Here is a 22185-nt window from a genome sequence, read left to right on the forward strand (position 1 = left end):
GAAGTTTCAGGTTGTCAGCACGCTAGTTAAGATGGAGCAGCTGGGCCTCACCTGTCTAGCAGGTGCGAGGACGTGGCCTCCATGGCGCCGGTCACGCTGAGGATGAGGTCCTTGGTCTCCTTGGGCGGCTGTGGACGCGGGGGCGGGGGCCGCCTGGGAGCCCTGCCGCCGCCGGGCGTGCTCGTCCGCGAGGAGGGCGCGGGCGGGCAGCTGGCGCTGTCCACGTCTGCGTTCGCGAAGATGTCGGACGTCTCCTGCCGAAACAACACGCGCCGGGCGGAGTTAGCCGAGCTGCCGGCTGCCGGCCTACTAAGTACGCATCCATCATCTCCCTGGTCCCAACTCAAGCTCACAGTAGGGGAATTCATTTCAGTCTACATTAATTTGTCGACAAACGTGTAGTCTGGTTTTCTGAAAACGCTACATTCTCTTTTTCTCTGTGAGTCACTGGACGGATTAAACACAAAGCTGCGAATATTAGGCGTCATCTTGGATTTAACTCAGGCGTTTGATTGCGTTGATCACTGCGAAAGTTGGACCATTACGGAATCGGCGGTGTAACTCATAACCATTTTCTCTCATACTTTAAGAACAGACAGCTGAATTTCATTTTTCCACATCAATGGGAACGGCGTCTGATGGGGCCGTGGTTAATCAGGAGGGCGCCTTAGGAATCAGTGCTGGGACCATCATTATTATACGGTGTCCCTCCTAAGAGTCGTCTCCAGTGTTTCAGCAGGTACTCGCAATTTCGTTTTTCCATTGCACAGTTGGAGTCCGCCCAAACACATAGTCCTCGTCACGTCATTCAGGCGACGATTTTTGAAGTGCAATTGTACGTGCCCATTTGATAGAGCGGTTCCAGATTAGATTAGTGTGGTATTTAATTTATTGGTCCGTTTTAACAGGAACAGTAATACACGATTAACGCCCAGTACTTCAGCAACAACATCACCGTCCTGGGCCGTGCTGACTGCTGCTGCCAAGCACACAGCACTACTGAGTAGCTGGATTCCTCATGATGCTTTTGCTGTGCCATTCTTACACACCGGTGAGATGAATATCTGTCTACACTAATGCTGAGGTTCGCCGATGACATTGTAATTCTGTCAGAGACAGCAAATGACTTGGAAGAGCAGTTGAACGGAATGGACAGTGTCTTGAAAGGAGGATATAAGATGAACATCAACAGAAGCAAAACGAGGATAATGGAATGTAGTCGAATTAAGTCACGTGATGCTGAGGGAATTAGATTAGGAAATGAGACGCTTAAAGTATTAATTGAATTTTGCTATTTGGGCAGCAAAATCACTGATTATGGTCGAAGTAGAGACGATATAAAATGTAGACTGGCAATGGCAAGGAAAGCGTTTCTGAAGAAGAGAAATTTGTTAACATCGAGTATAGATGTAAGTGTCAGGAAGTCGTTTCTGAAAGTATTTGTATGGAGTGAAGCCATGTATGGAAGTGAAACATGGACGATAAATAGTTTAGACAAGAACAGAATAGCTTTTGAAATGTGGTGCTACAGAAGAATGCTGAAGATTAGATGGGAAGATCACGTAACAAACGAGGAGGTATTGAATAGAATTGGGGAGAAGAGGAGTTTGTGGCACAACTTGACAAGAAGAAGGGACCGGTTGGTAGGACATGTTCTGAGGCATCAGGGATCACAAATCTAGCATTGGAGGGCAGCGTGGAGGGTAAAAATCGTAGAGGGAGACCAAGAGATGAATACACTAAGATTCAGAAGGATGTAGGCTGGAGTAAGTACTGGGAGATGAAGCTTGCACAGGATAGAGCAGCATAGAGAGCTGCATCAAACGTCTCAGGACTGAGGACAACAACAACAACAACAACATCAACAACAACAACAAATGGGCACTAAAAATTACGACTTAAATTCATTTTGTTTGTAGTGGAAAACCAATCGACGCTTTCTGTTGACAGTGAGAGTCATATGAAAGAAGTGAAGGGCAGTAACTGTTTGGACCGACGACCATTACACAATTCAAAAACGAAACAGCAAATATCTGCCTAAACATCAGATAAAATGCGCCTGACGACGCTTAGGAGACACATCGAAACAGTCTGTAAAGCTCGTAACAGTGCTGAGAAACGACTGTTAAGAAAAAATTCGACAGGTTTTGCGGTTTCCAAGTCAATAAGCATTGTAGTTGCCTAACCAGGCCGTTGCGCCTGCAAATTCAGGCGGCCCGCCACATAGTTAGTGTCAGTTGTTCTCATAGCGTAAATGATAGCGCACGAGACTACTCAGCCTTCAGCTCTAATTCGATGCTTACTGCAGTCCCCAGCTCGTGGTCTTGCGGTAGCGTTCTCGCCACTCGCGCACAGGGTACCTGGTTCAATTACCGTCGGGGTCAGGGACTTTCTCTGCCTCGAGATGACTAGGTGTTCTGTTTCCATCATTATCATCATCATCATCATCGCAAGTCACCGAAGTGGCGTCAACTAAAAAGGACTTGCAATACGGCGGCCGAACTCACCGGAATGGAGCTTCCCGGCCAACAATGGCAACAGACACATTACGTAGCTCCTCCCATTTATGTATTAAAAATTACATCGTTCGTATCACCACCCATGGCCACGCGGCAACGAATAATGCGTTCACTGAAGTCCTCGATGGCGCATCCACAAAGATGTAATGTGATGCTGTTAATAACCCTTTTAATTGCATCCTTCAGTTGGGGTACTGTTTGTGGTTTGTTCAATTACATTTTTGATTTCACAAATCCGCACAAAAAGTCACAAGGAGTATGATCGCATGATCTGCCAGGCCATCCCTGGTTGCCACGCAATGAGATAATTTTTTGAGGAAACTTTCCATTCAGCAGACCGTCTCACAGAATACCTGACATCTCGCACCATCTTTTTGAAACCGTAAATCGTCACTTTCATCAATAAGAGGGGAAAAACCAATCAGAAAGCATGTTTCGGTAACGGTCGCCATTCACAGTGACGGCAGCCACGTCATCATTTTAAAACAAGTACGGACCTATCACTCCTCCTGCTCAAAACCCACAACAGTCATGCGTTGTGGATGCGTCTCATCTTTCACAGTCACTCGCGGATTTTCGTTACCCCAAATTCTGCAGTTCTGTTTATTGACGCACCCACTGAGAAAATTATTCTTTTTGTAAATCCCGTTCTCCGCTTGTCGAGCCAAGGACCATGGAGCAAATTGATATGTCTTCCCACGATCTGCAGGCTTCAATTTTTGCCTAATTCAATTTTATGCGCATGCATTTTCAGATCTTTTTGAAGGATTTCATACAGTAAACTTCGTGATAAATTCACTTGGTGAGTTCGTCGGCGAACGGTTTGGTTCAAATGGCTCTGAGCACTATGGGACTCAACTGCTGAGGTCATTAGTCCCCTAGAACTTAGAAGTAGTTAAACCTAACTAAGCTAATTACATCACAAACATCCATGCCCGAGGCAGGATTCGAACCTGCGACCGTAGCGGTCTTGCGGTTCCAGACTGCAGCGCCTTTAACCGCACGGCCACTTCGGCCGGCGGCGAACGGTTTTCTGGAGCTTACTGGTACACCGTCACGCACAACAACAATGTTTTCCTGTGTTCGAACAGAATGCGGTCGTCCAGTTTTCTTAACGTTTGAGACAGAATCCGTTATCGCAAACTTCCGAACAACTTTAGAGCTGATGATTCGATTGGAGCAGCGTCACGTCAGCGTGTCACACGCAATTCACGGACGGTTGCCGTTCACTGTTTTTGTAATAACTTTTTATCACTTCGATCTGTCGCTCAGTTATCTGCTCCATGACGAAAATAAGCCTCACACAACAATGCTCACCACACAAAATCTATCAGGCTACTGATGGGAAGGATCGCGGGTAACAAGCATGAAAAAAACCAAGGCTGTTAACCGTCGTATGACGAAAATAGCGCAAAATGCAAATTAGTCATTTTCCGGACAACAGTTACAACCTTTTCAGCCTTTTACTGTTCACCATTTCTTTATATATAGCCAGTGATGAAGCCTGTAATATGCAATGAGAAACCATTCAATACAAAACAAAGAGTAATATACAATGTTAGAGAGCTTTTGCGAGTGATACGTTTCGTGTAAACCGCCGAGAGTCAGTTCGCCGGCAGTGTCCGAAAGTGGAGCGAGGTCTCAGCGTTGTTCTGCGAGTTTAGGTCTCTTGTGTAGGCGGCAGCCTCCATCTCTAGAGAGCTGCTCGTTGTAGATCTGAGACTGATGACCGGTCATATTGCATACCAGATTTGTGCGCATTTCACAGTTTGTACGCTATCATATCTTCGTAATATGCTGGGTGTATCCGATTTTATAAACGGGAAACTCAAAAAGCTTTTTTTCGTACTCGTTCAATATGCCCCCCATGAGATGCACGGCGTATGTCAAGGCGGTACCCAAGTAGTTCTCACACTGCAGCCAGCATGTCTTGAGTTACAGCTTTCACAGCTGCTGTTATGCAATGTCTCAGTTTATTCATTGTTGTTGGTTACATAAGCACATAAGCAGTCTTTTATGGAACCCCACAAGAAATAATCATATACAGTCAGGTCCGATGACCTTGGAGGCCAGTAATGTAAGGCTGAATCATTTGTCCAGTGCGACCGATCCATCGTTCAGTAATCCTTTGATTTAAAAATTCCCCTCCTTCCAGATGCCAGTGTGGCGGTGCCCCATCCTGTGGTAAATGAAGTCGTTCGAATCAGTCTCCAACTGTGAGAAAAGAAAGTTCTCAGGCATATCGAGACATGTGCTTCCTGTAACAGTGTTCACGCCAACGAAAAATGGGCCATACGCCTTCCGCGTGAAACTGCACGAAACACATTAAGTTTTGGAGAGTCCGTCTCATGTTGTACAGCTTCGTGTGGTTGTTCCGTACCTCATGTTCTCGCATTATGACGGTTCACCTTTCCATTTAAATGGAATGTTGCCTCGTCATTAAACACTAAGTGTGGAAGTAAACTGTCATCCTCCACCTTGCGAAGAACGAAATGACAGAACTCCACACGTCGTTGTTTGTCACCTTCAGGAAGAGCTTGCAGTAGCTGAATTGTGTGTGGTTTCACGAGAAAATGTCGTCGCAACACAAACCAGACGGACATCGGGGGACATGTTGAGCTGTCGAGCTTCACGGCGAACGGATTTCTGCGGACTCCTAGTGAAACTGTGGCGGACGCGTTCGACGTCTGTGTCAGACACTTCGAGACGACCCGGCGATTTGCCTCTACACAAACAATTGTTTCTGGGAATTGATCGTGCCATCGTCAATGCTCTGTGCTGTAGGAGGATCCACCGCATACCTAGTACGAAAGTCACAGTTAACGTAGAACAGAACGCTTTCTGTTGTCCCGACACCATTTTTACTAGAACTGAAGTGGGTGCACACTGGTGCTACCTATCGGGAACCGTGTAAAGTTCGAGAGTTTGCTCTTCCCAACAGTACGTTGTTCACGCACATATCTCAAACAACATAATAGTTATGATTTTTTTCAATCGGATAATTCTTTTTGATACAACCTATATTTTTCCGCAGTCATTCATACGAAAAATAAAATTACCCACGAAACTGCGTGTTTTGAATCATAATATGTGCTCGTCGCATGTTTCTCAGCGAAGAAATTGCTTGTTTTACCTCCAAAAGAAACAGCACTAACAGCACATTTCGGAATTCTTGACTTAACCAATGCAACGCAGCAAAGGACATAAAGCAACACACAAAAGATTACGGGCTAATGAAAATGCGCCTACAGTATGGCAACAAGAAATAGACCTTTATCATTTTATACGCCCGCTCGAATGGAGGCAACAAAAAAGACCCTAAATAAACAGAAAAAATCTGTACAACATTACAGACTCTGATGGCCAAGATGCCCAAAGACGACGTAAAACCTCTGAAAGGTGATTTCAGCTCAGAAATCGGCAGAGAACAAATGCCACCAGAGAACTGTGGGAAAGTTTCCCGCGCACAAATGTACAAACAAAAACGGCATGAGACTCATCGAACTTTGCCATCAGAACAACCTGAAGATTCTGTCAACGTCCCTCAGGAAAACCCCGCGAAACCTGATAACATAGGCAACCTATACAACTGACGGTGGAATTCCAACCCAGTCCAGAAAGAGACTTTCAAGTTCGCAGAGGCGCGAATGTTGAGTCAGACCACTACCTAAATCCAATGAAAATCACCGAAAAAAAAAATCAGAAAATAAATTTGAGAAGATAAAGATCATAAAACGGAACAAACCAGAAATGCGGATGGTAACAAGCAAATACATGAGAAGAATTCCACACAAATATCACAGAAATATCACAGAAAAAACAAAAGAACCAACACCACAGAAAGAAACACCACCCATGGTGGGACTCAGAATGTGAATATGCACTAAGACGACTCAAACTAGCCTTCTAGGAATACTACAGTAAAAAATCCCCGGAAAGCCTATATCGTTTTAACGAGTCCAGAAAACTCATTACGCAAACCAAGAGAAAGTACATGAAGGAACAACTGGAAGCTTCAGAGGAAAACTGCCGCAACAAGCACGCGAGAGATTTCTTCATGACTTTCGCAAGGAAACATCCGCGGCACCACATCTCAAAACTTACGCTTCAGGAAACAAGATGCCGGCCGAAGTGGCCGTGCGGTTAAAGGCGCTGCAGTCTGGAACCGCAAGACCGCTACGGTCGCAGGTTCGAATCCTGCCTCGGGCATGGATGTTTGTGATGTCCTTAGGTTAGTTAGGTTTCACTAGTTCGAAGTTCTAGGGGACTAATGACCTCAGCAGTTGAGTCCCATAGTGCTCAGAGCCATTTGAACCATTTGAAACAAGATGTTACGCTCGCATTAACTAATCAACAAAGTTGTTAAGAACTGGCTTGTTATTTCTCTGATTTCCTTAACTGTCCTGGAACCTGAAACAAGATTATCAACGCAGGAGTGCCACTCCACACACCCAGAATCACTTTAACCAATATGTCAAGAGATCCACAAATATGTACTTAAATAAAAAAAAGACAGGACATCCGATGAAGACGCCATCATAGCAGAACTACTACGAAACGGAAGACCAAAGTCCTTACAGGAACTTATGCAAATAATCACTACCATCTGGCAAACATTTACTGACGAATGCAAATGTGCACTTGTCCACCTGCTTCAAAGGGAAGAAGATAGGGTGAACGTGAACAAGTACAGAGGGATCTTCCCGCTGCAAGTAACCTACAAAATTTTCTCAGCGTGCTTACAGCAAAGAACGCAAGAACAGTTAAAACACAAAACTAAAGAATAGCGGGAGGTCTTCCTCCCCGGACGTTCGTGCAATCATTTGTACTTTCATAGATTTCGAGGAAGTCTACGATTCTGTTCACCGACATTCCTTGTTCAACATGTTGTAAGAATGGGGCGTCGACCTAAAAACACCTTGACTAATCAAATAGACACTGGCTGGGAATATATCGGAAGTTAAATTCATGATTGAAATCTCTGGTCTCTTGATGACAAAAACTGGAGTAGGTCAAAGCGAATCAAATGGAGTAGGGCGAAGCGACGGATTATCCCCATTATTCAGCTAGTCCAGGACGAAGTAATGAAGGAATGGCAATAAGAACTAAAAATCCAATGACATTGGATGATCCCTGGACAGGATAGAAATATCAGCTTTCGCAGAGGACCCGACCATACTCGCAGATAACGAAGCAATAGCAACCAGAGAAACGGAAATACTGAAATAATGTGCATAAAAAATTGACCTGCAAAGCTTTTTCCAGAAGGCTACATTCTTCTGCTCAAAATTAGACAATAATTAGACACAAAATACGGCAAAATAAACTGAGTTATACATGTCAAATATCTAGGTAACCTCCTGGAACCTAAACGAGAAAAAAATCGCACAGAATACTCGACTACAAGAAATGAAGAGAGCATGCGGCGAAACAAGGCATATCTATAGGAAATGTAAGACTACTCAAACAAAGGTCAGACACCACAACAAAATAATCAAGCCCGAAATACTGCATGTAAATGAGACACTAACACACCATACGAAAAGCGACATGGCAACCATACTGAAGGAAGAGCGCGAAATCATGAGGAAAATAGACTAAATCTCACAAAAGAGGGTTACAGATCACATTCTACGAGATCCACAGACACGATGTCAAACCTAGTACCTGATGCCAGAAAAATAAGGTTTAAGTTCTACAGGTACATCAGCAATCTACCACCAAGATTCGCCAACAAAATTCTGATACACATACAAGGGTTCAAGTGAACAATACCATGGACAAGACAAGTCACACTTGACTTAGAAAAAGCACAAATCAAACAGTTATTGAAAACAGAAACGTACACAGAGACAAGATACACAATTGTAGTGTTAGGGCAGAGAATAAAGTCCCGAAGCAACCAGGGCGAAGTGGGCTGAAGATAGACTTCGTGACGAAAAACTGACATAATCGTGGAAGATCAGAAAGAATGCTAGAATGAGGCAGGAAGCTTTGTGTAATCCAACAGGATCTCGACGGAAATTTTACACACACACACACACACACACACACACACACACGCACACACACACACACACACACCTCTTCCCCGTCTCTGTACATCCTCTCCACCTCCACACACTGTCCATCTCCTTCCTTTCGCCCTGTCCATCTGTCCCTCCCCCCCCCCCCCTCCCTGTCTACCCGTCTCTTTCTTCTCCCATCTCTGTCCATCTCCTCCTCTTCCCTCACTCTGCCTGTCCATCTCCTTCCTTCCTCCTTTCCTCTCTCTCTCTCTCTCTCTCTCCCCCTCCCAAGTGTTCACCCTTCCACACAATAGAAGGCTGGAGGTTCTTATCGGCACAGTATTTCTTTCCAGATTTAACTAATATGTCCACCAAATTTGGTTGAAATCGTTCCAGGGATTTAGCATGCGTTCTGTACCATTCTTTGTCTTCGTACACACATCACATATATTTCAAATATATTTGACATTTTAATCATACGATTGTAGACGTAGTTCACTTGTACCTCTAGAGAATTTAGCCGTGCAACTTTATTTTCCCGCAGCTCAACGTTTAAGACGACGTGTCTCCTAAGGTGTGTGTCGTACGATGATAAAATTTTGTTGATGCATCCTGTGGGGTATATCTGGGTACGGTCTGCGAAATGTGTTGTGGAAAGAGATTGTAGTGAAGAAGTAATGAAAGCATCATGCGTAATGCTGCAGTTTTTCAGGCATCTCGGTGTTTACGATGTCGTATCTCCTGAACTGTGTGTCCTACAATGATATTTTTGCAGGTACGTTCAGCGGAATATGTGGATACACTCTGCGAAATGTGTCGCGAATAGAGTTAGTAGTAAATACACTATGTGACCAAAAGTACCCGGAACCCTCACAAACATATGTTTGAATATGAGGTGCATTGTGCTGCCACCTACTGCCAGGTACTTCGTATCAGCGACCTCAGTAGTCGTTAGACATCGTGAGCGAGCAGAATGGGGCGCTCTGCGGAACTCACGGACCTCGAAATTGGTCAGGTGATTGGGTGTCACTTGTGGGTGGTTGGTTGGTTGGTTGGTTGGTTGGTTTGAGGATTAAAGGGACCAAACTGCAGAGGTCATCGGTCCGGTGTCACTTGGGTCACACGTCTGTACGCGAGATTTCCACACGTCCCTAGGTCCACTGTTTGCGGTGTGATAGTGAAGTGGAAACGTGAAGGGACACGGACAGCACAAAAGCGTACAGGCCGATCTCGTCTGTTGGCTGACAGAAACGGCCGACAGTTGAAGAGGGTCGTAATGTGTAATAGGCAGACATCTATCCAGACCATCACACAGGAATTCCAAACTGCATCAGGATCCAATGCATGCACTATGACAGTTAGGCGGTAGGTGAGAAAACTTTGATTTCATGGTCGAGCGGCGGCTCACAAGCCACAGATTACGCCGGTAAATGCCAAAAGACGCCTCGCTTGGTGTAAGGAGCGTCAACATTGGATGATTGAACAGTGCAAAAACGTTGTGTGGAGTGACGAATCACGGTACACAACGTGGCGATCCGATGGCAGGGTGTGGGTACGGCGAATTCCCGGTGAACGTCATCTGCCAGCGTGTGTAGTGGCAACGGTAAAATTCGGAGGCGGTGATGTGTGGCCGTGTTTTTCATGGAGGGGGCTTTCACCCGTTGTTTTCCGTGGCACTGTCACAGAACAGGCATACATTGATGTTTTAAGCACCTTCTTGCTTCTCAGTATTGAATAGTAAATCGGCGATGGCGATTGCATCTTTCAACACGATCGAACACCTGTTCATAATGCACGGCCTGTGGCGGAGCGTTTACACGACAATAACACCCCTGTAATGGACTGGCCTGCACAGAGTCCTGACCTGAATCCTATAGAACACCTTTGTGGTGTTTTGGAACGCCGACTTCTTGCCAGGCCTCACAGAGCGCCATCGATAGCTCTCCTCAATGCAGCACTGCGTGAATAATGGGCTGCTATTCCCAAGAAACCTTCCAGCACTTGATTGAACATATGCTTGCGAGAGTGGAACCTGTCATCAAGGCTAAGGGTGGGCCAACATCATACTGAATTTCAGCATTACAGATGGTGGGCGCCACGGACGTTTATATCATTTTCAGCCAGGTATCCGGATACTTTTGATCACATAGTGTAAGTATTACATTAAAACGCCGTAGTTCATGCGGGAGTTTTTCTGCGTCAACAGCAAAAATGTAGTACGCAATAAACGTTTCTCCTTTCATCATTTTGTTGGAGTCATCTGCGAGAAAAAGTTTATGAAAGGTTTGAAAGAATGTGTAAAATTTGCTGTAAGTGCTCTCATTGCCGAATAGTGCATGAGCATCGTGGGCTACACATTCTTTTTCACACCCCCCCCCCCCCCCTTTGAGAGGGTGGTGCTTCTTATCCCCACATCGATTCTTTCCAGACAGCAGATGATACGTGTACCAAGTTTGCTTGAAATCCGTCAAGTGATTTAGGAGGCGTGTGTGTGTGTGTGTGTGTGTGTGTGTGTGTGTGTGTGTGTGTGTGTGTGAGAGAGAGAGAGAGAGAGAGAGAGAGAGAGAGAGGAATGCCAGTTTCATCGAAGTTTTAAAATTTTGTTTTAACAAAGGCGTGCAGGAAAGTAATGGCTCCAATTTTTTCACGTGAATACTCTTAAAGCAGACTTTATTGACATTCTACATCTTTATTATTAGTCCCTAGATTTTTATTTTTCAACACTATCTCCCTGGTGAATACCATGTTTCTCCCAATGAGAGACCAGTCTGTTGACTGCGTCACGTAGAATGACTTCGTTGACGGTGCAACAACCTCACTTCTGCTTGCACAGCTTCATTTCTATCCAAGGGAAGTCCCCAAAGGAGTTCTTTAACCTACGAAAAAAGATGGGGCCAAGTCGGGACTGTACGGAGGATGATCGATGACAGTGAACCCTAGGCCTCGGATTGTTGCTCATGTTGCAGCACTCGTGTGCGGTCCGGCATTGTCATGCTGAATCTGAGCGTGCTCCATGTGTGGACGGACTGTTCGCATTCGTGTTTTCAGTTTGCTGAGGGCCTCGCAGTACACAGGCAGAATTACGTTACACCCCGCCATGCCCTCTAGCGGCACAGGGTTAAGACTTGCGTCAGAAAGGTGGTAAAGCCGGCCGAGTAATATCAATGACATGTAACATCTTACGCGATCTTGGAAAGATAATAGAAAATTCTCAAGTATTAGTTTTCAGGACATCCTCGTATATGCAGACAATGTCACCATTTTGGCAGCGGTTGAGAATGACATGCAAAGACGAATTTACATTCCAAGCAATGTATCTGAAGAGAACAATGTGACGGTATCTGCAAAGAACACTAAAAAGGAATGGTTTTTATAGAATCATACCCCGTAGATGAAGATGAAATGGGAGATATGATACTGTGGGAAGAGTTTGACAGAGCACTGAAAGACCTATGTCGAAAGCCCCGGGAGTAGACAACATTCCATTAGAACTACTGAAAGCCTTGGGAGAGCCAGCCCTGACAGAACTCGACCGTCTGGTGAGGAAGATTTATGAGATAGACGAAATACCCTCAGACTTCAAGAAGAATATAATAATTCCAATAAAAAAGAAAGCAGGGGTTGACAGATGTGAAAATTACCGAACTACCAGTTCAATAAGCCAAGGCTGCAAAATACTAACACGAATTATATTAGAACAAATAAGCCCTGGGTCACAAATATTAAGTCAAAATTGACCAGGTTTCGACGCTACTATGAGCGTCGTCTTCAGAATTTAACTGTTCTAAAACATATTAGATATATAATATGTGATATATACCTAATACCTATACATATTATGCACCTAATATGTTTTAGAACAGTTAGTTTAATTCTGGAGACGACGCTCATAGTAGTGTCGAAACCTGGTCAATTTTGACTTAATATTTGTGACCGAGGGCTGATTTGTTGTAATATAATTCTGACACGGTCACTGAACCTTGGCATCTATGTTCAAAGTTTTAACTAACACGAATTCTTTACAGACGAATGGAAAAACTGGTAGAAGCTGACGTAGGGGAAGATCATTTGGGATTCTTAGAAATGTTTGAACAGGTGAGGCAATACTGACCCTACGACTTATCTTAGAAGATAGATGAAAGAAAGGCAAACCTACGTTTCTAGCACTTGTAAACTTAGAGGAAGCTTTTGACAATATTGACTGGAATACTCTCTTTACAATTCTGAAGGTGGCAGGGGTAAAATACAGGGATCGAAAGGCTATTTACAATTTGTACAGAAACCAGATGGCAGTTATAAGAGTCGAGGGGCATGAAAGGCAGGCAGTGGTTGGGAAGGGAGTGAGGCAGGGTTGTAGCCTCTCCCAGATATTATTCAATCTGTATATTGACCAAGCAGTAAAGGAAACAAAAGAAAAATTCAGAGTAGGTATTAAAATCCTTGGAGAAGGGATAAAAACTTTGAGGTTCGCCGATGACATTGTAATTCTGTCAGAGACAGCAAAGGGCTTGGAAGAGCAGTTGAACGATATGGACAGTGTCTTGAAAGGAGGATATAAGATGAACATCAACAAAAGCAAAACGAGGATAATGGACTGTAGTCGAATTAAGTCGGGTGATGCGGAGGAAAGAATGCTGAAGACTAGATGGGTTGATCACATAACTAATGTGGAGGTATTGAATAGAAGTGGGGAGAAGAGGAGTTTGTGGCACAACTTGACAAGAAGAAGGGACCGGTTGGTAGGACATCTTCAGGGGATCACAAATTTAGCACTGGAGGGCAGCGTGGATGGTAAAAATCATAGAGGGAGACCAAGAGATGAATACACTAATCAGATTCAGAAGGATGTGGGTTGCAGTAGGTACTGGGAGATGAAGCTTGCACAGGATAAAGTAGCATGGAGAGCTGCATCAAACCAGTCTCTGGACTGAAGACTACAACAACCCCATAAGAAAAAAAAGTATGGCTAACAATACAGCACCTGAGCACATCAGTCATCTTAATTATCAGTGATGTGATAGGCGTATGACAAAGATGTACGCAAAGGAGTAGTAAAATTTGGAAACTTGACACAGAAAACAAGGCAAACGAAGTTTTATCAAGTAATGGACGTCGCCACATTCTACGAAGCTGTGATGAGTTGTGGAAGTATGTACCGCAGCAGACAGATCAAGAAACAGCGAGCATTAAGAAAGAAGTGTATTTGATGTAGAAAAACAAAACTGAAGACAGAGGAAATGCAGTGAACATCTCGACAGAACGCATAGTTGCAGACATCCTCACAAGGTCAAACGTTGTAATCCAGTAGGCCGAAAAACCCTGGAAAGGCGGAGGAAGACATGGGCACTGATAACAATGGAAGGCCTCATTCAGTGTTTCCGAAAACTGAGATTCACAAATTGAACACGGTACTCATATCAACATGGAACAAATCGCCCTGGAAATGCGACAATTCGAAAGAGAATGTTAAGTTTCACGCTCATTAATTGCTGAGTGTAATATACAACGATTAGGGAAATGTGAACTAGGTATTCTTCTCTAAAAATTCAATGAACAAGAACTCGTTATTGTAGACCCACGAAAGAATGAGTTTATGTCAATTGCTCTTGACGAATGCACCCTTTACTGTTTGGTACGGCAAAGATGCATTTATGAATCGACAAGCAGAAGTTCAACACCGACCAAAAACTTATATTGCACACAAATTTTAAATAATAATGACTACCAGAGGATTCATCTTCTAGCAAGAACAAAGATTTTCTTTCGATTGATCCCCAAACGTGGTTCATCCCAGCTGTGGCACCGTCAGTGCTTTTTTTCGTTTTATTGTGTTGAAATACTCTATATACATACGAATTTTATGTGGATTAGGAATATCTTGACATTTTATTTTGTTGAAAGTAAGTAAATACTGTCAAAAGTAGGCAACACAATCTATAAGTAAGAAATCGTAACAGTTTTCAAAGCCTAAGCTTCACGAAATTTTATAGACATCCAAAGGTCATTTGAAATGTAAAAATAACAACGAAAACCCTTTTAGTAGGCAAATGAAAACGAAATACAGCTCAGGCCATGTTGAATACAGCAATCCTGAGAGCAAGGAAGCGGCATGTGACACTATTTTACGTATGTAGCTCTAAGGTTATATTCTAAACAAAAATCCAATTCAGACGTTACCGTAATGTCCCTGTATTGCAGATGACACGCTGCACCTGTGACTGATTTTTGTTGGCAGCTGTAGGGCACACACAATTTGAGAAAGGCCGTTTCCGAGTAGGGCCCGCGCACTGCGGGTTTTGAACAAAATTATGTGTGTAGACAGTTCATTCATTCTGGGAATTGAGAATCTCTACGATTTTTGACTCATCAACATTGATACTGGCAAGATACTAACCCAAGGATTCTGGGACTGTAGAACGTTTTAGTTTCAAGTTCGATGTCGCATAACAAATAACAGAACTGTGTTTTTAGTATGATACAATTACAAATTAACAATTTTCTGATTTCCTTTGTGTGTACTGTGAAATCTTTTTTCTTGGAAAATGTCATTACACTACGTCGAGAGTAAGTTCCCCAAACATTTTAATGAGTCATTTTGCGAGTTTCAAAATACGTGACATAAATGGCCGTATCTTTTGATTTCACTGATTTAGAAGCTTAACATTTTTACACCACCAAACGGCTACAGACCTCAGTAAGTGACAAATTTCAACTTGAAACATCTAACACTTCCTCAGGTAAAGAGTTTTGAACAGTTAGGTGGACGGATGGACAAAGTAATCCTATCAGAGTTCCATTTCTATCGAATGAGGTACAGATCATAAAAAAGGTATAGTACATATGTAATCTGAGGTCAACTAGTTTACTGCACATATAATTTGTATGTATATATTTCAGGTTTCAGTAAGCAAGGAAAGGTATAACCCACAGGAGATACCACCACTGTGGTGTACATATTGGGAGTATTAGAAGAAAAATGAAAAATCATGTTCTTGTAACTAAATTTGTTATTTATTATTACAAATTTTAAATGTGAGATATCGTATGATGATGTTATGTGACAGGAAATCTAAGTGCGCTTGCTCGCATCTGTTCTACTTTTTCTACCATGTGACAAAGTGTTGTCGCGGGCCGATTTAGTCGCGGGCCGATTTAGTCGCGGGCCGATTTAGTCGCGGGCAGATTTAGTCGCGGGCAGATTTAGTCGCGGGCAGATTTAGTCGCGGGCAGATTTAGTCGCGGGCAGATTTAGTCGCGGGGCCTATTCCCCCGGAATCCCCAATCCCTGTCATTAGTTTTTTTCCTGCAGCTGGGTGTGTAGGCGGCGCCAGCACGGCAGACACTCACCTTGCAGAAGTCGCCCGCATCGTCCGCCAGGAGGTCCGCCGCTGGAGGCTGGTGAAGGGCGGCGACCGGGGGCGGCGCCGGCCTGGGAGGCGGCTGGTACTGCTGCGGCTGCGCGACAGGCGCCGGCTCCGCACTGCCCCCGAAGAAGTCGAGGGCGCTGGCGGCGGACGTGGTGACTGCGGAGGCAGGCTCCGCGGCCGCGAACAGGCTGCTGTAGTCGCTGCCGGCGCCAGAGCCGAATGAGTCCGCCCCCGCCGACGCGGAGGACGGCGCTGTCGTCACCGCCACCGACGAGAAGAAATCCAGGTGGTTGATGTCACCTCCTGCTGAAAAAGGGCACCGCATTAACTCCAGTAGCTATACCAAAAAGTCTTCTGACTAGCAACAAATCTGCACTGGTCTTCCAGAAGGTCTGATGTTGAACTGAAACTATGTGTGAATGTGTCACGAGTAATGAATGTCTGTGCCAGGCAGGGACTCTGATTTTGATTTACATTTCACAGGCAGTCTTAAATTTCAGGATATGTGAGTACGCATCCAGGCTTTTATAGTCACTACGTTTTCCTCCTACTGCTCCCCGACATGCATAGGTGGTACTCCACTCAAGTATACATCCACCAGCAGAATTGATACGGTGGTGCACTGCCGTTTACCACCCTGCCATAAAGGTCACCCGACAACTGTACTTATTTCACTGACACAAAATAACTGGAGATAATAGGCATGAAATCACTGGAGATGCAAAACACCCTATTCCTAAATCTTCTCCACCAACATGTCCGACACCTTACATCCACATTCAAATACTTTGAAAGCATGGCTGTGGTTCCAGAATGAGATTTTCACTCTGCAGCGGAGTGTGCGCTGATATGAAACTTCCTGGCAGATTAAAACTGTGTGCCCGACCGAGACTCGAACTCGGGACCTTTGCCTTTCGGGGACAAGTGCTCTACCAACTGAGCTACCGAAGCATGACTCACGCCCGGCACTCACAGCTTTACTTCTGCCAGTATCTCGTCTCCCACCTTCCAAACTTTACAGAAGCTCTCCAGCGAACCATGCAGAACTAGCACTCCTGAAAGAAAGGATATTGCGGAGACATGGCTTAGCCACAGCCTGGAGGATGTTTTCAGAATGAGATTTTCACTCTGCAGCGGAGCTGCAGGATAGCTTCTGTAAAGTTTGGAAGGTGGGAGACGAGATACTGGCAGAAGTAACGCTGTGAGTACCGGGCGTGAGTCGTACTTCGGTAGCTCAGTTGGTAGAGCACTTGCCCGCGAAAGGCAAAGGTCCCGATTTCGAGTATCGGTCGGGCACACAGTTTTAATCTGCAGGAAGTTTCATGCCTGTGGTGTTCCATTTACGTTACTTATATTGTCAGCCATTGTTCCACGTCCACATGAAGGACTTGATTTCACAAGTTGTAAGTACTGTCACCAATCAATGACCTCAAAGGTCTTTGGTTACGAAAACTAGAATCAGCCATTTTACATACCCAATGCACCATCATCCTATTCTAAAACACTAAGTATTGAGCATGCCATGTCCCCTGTTTTTCCTCAGATACTAAGTAATGTGTGTACTGTGTTCGGCTGAAGTTGCTCCTAACATCCCTGATTTATGCTCTGTATGTCAGCCAGGTATCGAACATAGGCCTTTACTTGAGGAAGAAATTTCTCAGAATGTACGTTTGGAACACAGCATTATATGGTAGTGAAACTGGAGCAGAGGAGAACAGAAGCATTTCAGATGCTGTTGCTACAGAAGAACGTCGAAAATTAGGTGGGCACATATGGTAAGGAATGAGGAGGTCCTTGGAATATAGTCCAGGTAAACCTCTTCCCGTCTCAGGATCCATCAAACACCAAGGGGTTAGGTTAGATAGAACAGTCGACACTAATATCGTTCGTTTTACATTACTTTTCAGTGTCACCTGCTTTCCACGCCTGCACCCACCCCAAGGGCTGTAATGAGTGTGTGTTCATACCAGTATTAGCGCTCAGCCCACCGGGTAAAATATTAGTGGTATTCCCCTTAACTAGTCACTGGTTCCCTCATCCTTAGCCCCCACCTCTAATAGTCACGCATCGGCTCACTCCGTCCTTTCTTCACGGATTCCCGCATTGACTATGCAAGCTCACTGGACAAAACCAACTCTTATAAATTCCACATTGGTCACTTTGGAGCGCTGTAGATGCTGCAGAGATGGCACCAGGAGACTATGTGATTGTCCACCGCTGATGTGTCGTGATAGTGAAGTGTTGTGTATGCATATGTGTCAGTCGTCTACGTGGTATCAATATACAGGGTGCAAATTTTGACAAACCAGAATAGCTCGAAAAATAAGCTTCACACGAAAAAATGTGAAGAATCCAAAGTTGATTATTTTCGAGGGCTAATTCTGCTGGTGCTAAAACTAGCCCGCTACCCCAACCCTCTGGGGTTGGGGCGGGAGGCAACTTTAAAATTTCAAATGGGAACCCCCATTTGTTTTGGATCTTGGTAGTTGGCGCTGTAATTCAAGAAAATCCATGTTCTCATTTTTGCGTGGAAAATGGTTACGGATAAATAAATACTTATTTACTTCATAAATTTTGATTCGCTAAAACTAAAACTCTCCCTCTCCACATAGGGTGGGATTTGAGAGACCACGAAACAAATCTTATCCGAATCTGCGGAAAAAATTAATATTTGGATCACCATTTGTAAAACTCTAATTCCTCTCTCTCAAACCCCACCCTGTGGGGAAAGGAGGAGTGTTTTAGTTTCAGCGAATCAAAATTTATGAAGTAAATAAGTATTTTTTATTTATTCGTAACCATTTTCCACGCAAAAGTGAGAACAGGGATTTTCTTGAATTACAACGCCAACTACCAAAAATCAAAACAAATGTTTAAGACAAAATGTACGTAGTTTTTTATGTAGACTCTGATTCTGCAATAAAAAATTGGGTTACCATTAGAAATTTTAAAATTGACTCCTGGGGGCTGGGGTGGCGGGCTAATTTTAGCACCAGCAGATGTCCACCTCGAAAATAATCAACTTTGGATTCTACACATTTTTTGTGTGAAGCTTATTTTTCGAGTTATTCTGGTTTGTCAACTTAAAATTTACACCCTGTATATTTATGTCGGTCGACGTGCAGATGTGACAATGATAGAACGGTTCGTACTTGAATGCGCCCATGACTACACTGTCAATGACGTTGCTCAGTCCGCTGTCATATCAACACGGGCTGTCCAGCGCATCTACAAAGAATGGTTTACCACTGGCAACAATGTAACACGGCTCGCGACAACTAGGTTCGTAAAGAAGATCTTAACGGACAGAGACCGGAAACGAAGTTGACGGCTTATCAATGACAACAGGGTTGAAACTAGGCATAGTTTGCTGCTGGCAGTCTCTATTAAGCAGCTTCCGAGGAAACACCGCAATGGGATTTCGAATCGGATGCCTTGCAAACGGCTGTTGCACACAGTTGTATAAAAGGCTGCTCGTCTACAGTGGGCAAAACAAAACGGTACCTGTCTGGAGGCGTGTAGAGTGGTACAACGCCTCTTCTCAAATCATGCGAGACCTCCAGATGTCAGACACTCAAATCGGTACCAAACGTTGTGTGTCGATAGTGTGTCAACCAAAGTACCAATTAGTTTGTACTGTGTGCTGTCGCTCAGTAGAAGAGTACAGGGAAATCATTTCTGTGAGCTCTGAATATGAAGATCTCTGGTAGGTATACAGATTATCAACGGATTTCTTTCACTTATATCAGACCAGCTCCTGATGTAATTATACCACCTTAAAATATCATTGCATACTACTAATGATATGAGTACCGCCGTCTGGGAACACCTATTATATGGGAACTAATCATTAATGAGTCTTATAGGTGAATATGGACCAAAGTGAATAAACGTGTGGAAGCTCTACTTCGACAAGCTGAGGTCATTAGAAGACTAGACACGGTTTTTACATTAGTATCATGATGTCTCGAGGTAGCGGATAGTGAATGAGATTTTGCCCAATATACTTCTATACAATATCTGATCAAAAGTAGAGTACAGGATGGGCGTATGGGAAGGCGGTGGGCGTTTTGGAAAGAGCAGGTCAAAATTTAGATGGTCATTTATTGGCGAAAGCATGTTAAAAAGTGGGTCACACAGCCAAGCCTAGGGAGGTGAGGGTGAGCCGGAGCGTAGAGTTTAGCAAAACACAGTTTGCGAAGCTAACGAAAGTTGGTGTCTGCCAAAACTAAGTCTACAGTGCTGCAGCACTGGGAGAAGCGAGAAGGTCTACACTGCTACAGGGCGTGCGTCCGACTCGCGGGTGAGCAAGAATACAAGAGAGCGGGCCCAGCGACAGGCGGCCGGGTATATTCGACGCACCACGCAGCTTCCTCCGCCCTGATTGGTCGGGGCAGAGAAACCCGCGGGGGCGGCAATGGGACTTTACAGAGCGTTGCCTGCTAAGCGACGCTTGGGGCGGCGTTACCTTGTCAGCACATTAGGGTGGCGCGTAATCAAGGTGCCCTTCCTCGGTACTGACTTCCTGTTACTAGACCGTGGGACGAAAAAATTTACAGGCAGCTAACACTGTCGGCCGTGGCTTGGCCGTAATGGAAAAATGAAGTTACCCTTTGAAAGCTCATATAATAAAGTAAAATCTCCTACCGTCTGGCTCATCCTTTACAGTAGCCGGAAAGCCCTACGTTATGCCAGATATCAGGAGAGGTGGACTCTCCAGTACAATAGGGGCCGCAGGAGGGGTTGGGGGAGTGGGTGGCGTTTGGTACTGTGTTGCCAGTAGGGAAGCAGTAACAGAAGACTCCATTGATCAACAGATATCAGTGACTTCGAAAGTGGGTTAGTTACTGGATGTCTGCTAGCACAATGACTGCGCTTAGGAAGTTAAAGCATGGTACAAAGATCAAGCAGCTCCTCATAAGCCACATTTTTTTCTTAGTGCTAGGCGACGCTTAAGGTGGTGAAAAGACCACACACCGCTGGACACTGGATGACTGGATATAAATTATTTGGAGTGACGAATCACTGTACCCTGGGGCAGTCTGATGGAAGGATTTGGGTTCAGTGAACACTTGTAGGACATTACCTGTCATAATGTGTAGTACTAACAGTGCACTGCAGAGGAGATGATTTTACTGTATAGGGAGTGATTTCTGAGGTAAAGGTACAGTCCCCTTAACTGAACTTCAGAAAACGCTAGATGTGGCAAGATATGAACAAATTTCACCATATTGTGTACTGCGTACAGCAGAGGAATAGTTCAGAGACGGTGACTGATTGTATTAGCAATGAATATTGCACCCTCCTCATAGTGCCACATCCGTTTGGAAATGGTCTGTGGAGAATAACATTCCTGAAATGGACTGGTCTTCCGAGAGTTCCTAACTGAACCCAGTGGAACACCTTTGGGATGAGTTATAATGTCGACTTCTCTCCAGACCCCAGCGTCCGACATCACTACCTTCTCTATTTTCGGCTGATGAGGAGGAATGGGTTGCCATTCCCCCCACAGGCATTCAGCCACCTGACAAAGATCCCCCACTAGAGATGAAGACGTCGTAAAGGCGAAAGGTGGACTCACGCCTTATTAATGTCCACTAATGCACTGATGAGCCAAAACATTATTACCACCTGCTTAATAGCTTGTTTATTCATCTATGGAACAAAATACTCGTACATCGCTGATTCCGCATATCGGAGCTCCGGCAGTTTGTTGCTAGGTTTGTGGCTGTTGGTTGGTTGATTGATTTGGGGGAGGGGAACAAACAGCAGGATCACTGGTACCATCGGATTAGGAAAGGATGGGAAAGTAAGTCGGCTGTGCCCTTTCAAAGAAGCCATCCCGGTATTTGCCTGCAGCGATTTAGGGAAATCATGTGAAAACCTAAATCGGAATGGCTGGACACGAGTGTGAACTGCCGTCCTCCCCAATACGAGTCCAGTGTGCTAACCACTGCGCCACCTCGCTCGATTTTGTGCAGGTACGTGGCTTTAGATGTCAATGCACAATTCGCGTATACAAAGGGCTGCTGATTTGCGTACACGGTGATGGTGCCCGATAGCGACCCAGATGCATTCCATACGATTTACATTACGCAAGTTTGGTCGCCGAGACATCAACGTGAGTTCGCTATAATGCTCTGTAGCAAGGTTCTGGCCCCGACACACAGACCGCTGAAGGATGACAACGTCGTCGATGACATCAAGCATGAAAGGATGCATGTGGTTTGCAGAATGTCTTCAATTACTGCCACAGGCCCCATGCAACAGCAGGAGAATGTCTCCCATAGC

The 22185-nt window shown here is 44.6% G+C and overlaps 1 protein-coding gene and 1 non-coding gene across 2 annotated transcripts in view; both read right to left on the reverse strand.

Annotated features, from left to right (window-relative positions):
- The window catches only part of LOC124716751, a 324669-nt gene that overhangs the window by 141348 nt on the left and 161136 nt on the right, over positions 1-22185 (reverse strand). Inside the window, exons 16-17 of the mRNA XM_047243294.1 lie at positions 15875-16200; positions 52-254 (exon numbers count right to left, since the gene is read on the reverse strand). Of these exons, the coding sequence (XP_047099250.1) occupies positions 52-254; positions 15875-16200 (529 nt within the window). The remainder of the gene's footprint in view (positions 1-51; positions 255-15874; positions 16201-22185) is intronic.
- On the reverse strand, positions 16772-16846 carry Trnas-cga. The gene has a single exon. It is a non-coding gene; the product is annotated as a tRNA-Ser (tRNA).

The sequence above is a fragment of the Schistocerca piceifrons genome, chromosome 9 (assembly GCF_021461385.2).
Source record: "Schistocerca piceifrons isolate TAMUIC-IGC-003096 chromosome 9, iqSchPice1.1, whole genome shotgun sequence".
NCBI classification, from domain to species: domain Eukaryota; kingdom Metazoa; phylum Arthropoda; class Insecta; order Orthoptera; family Acrididae; genus Schistocerca; species Schistocerca piceifrons.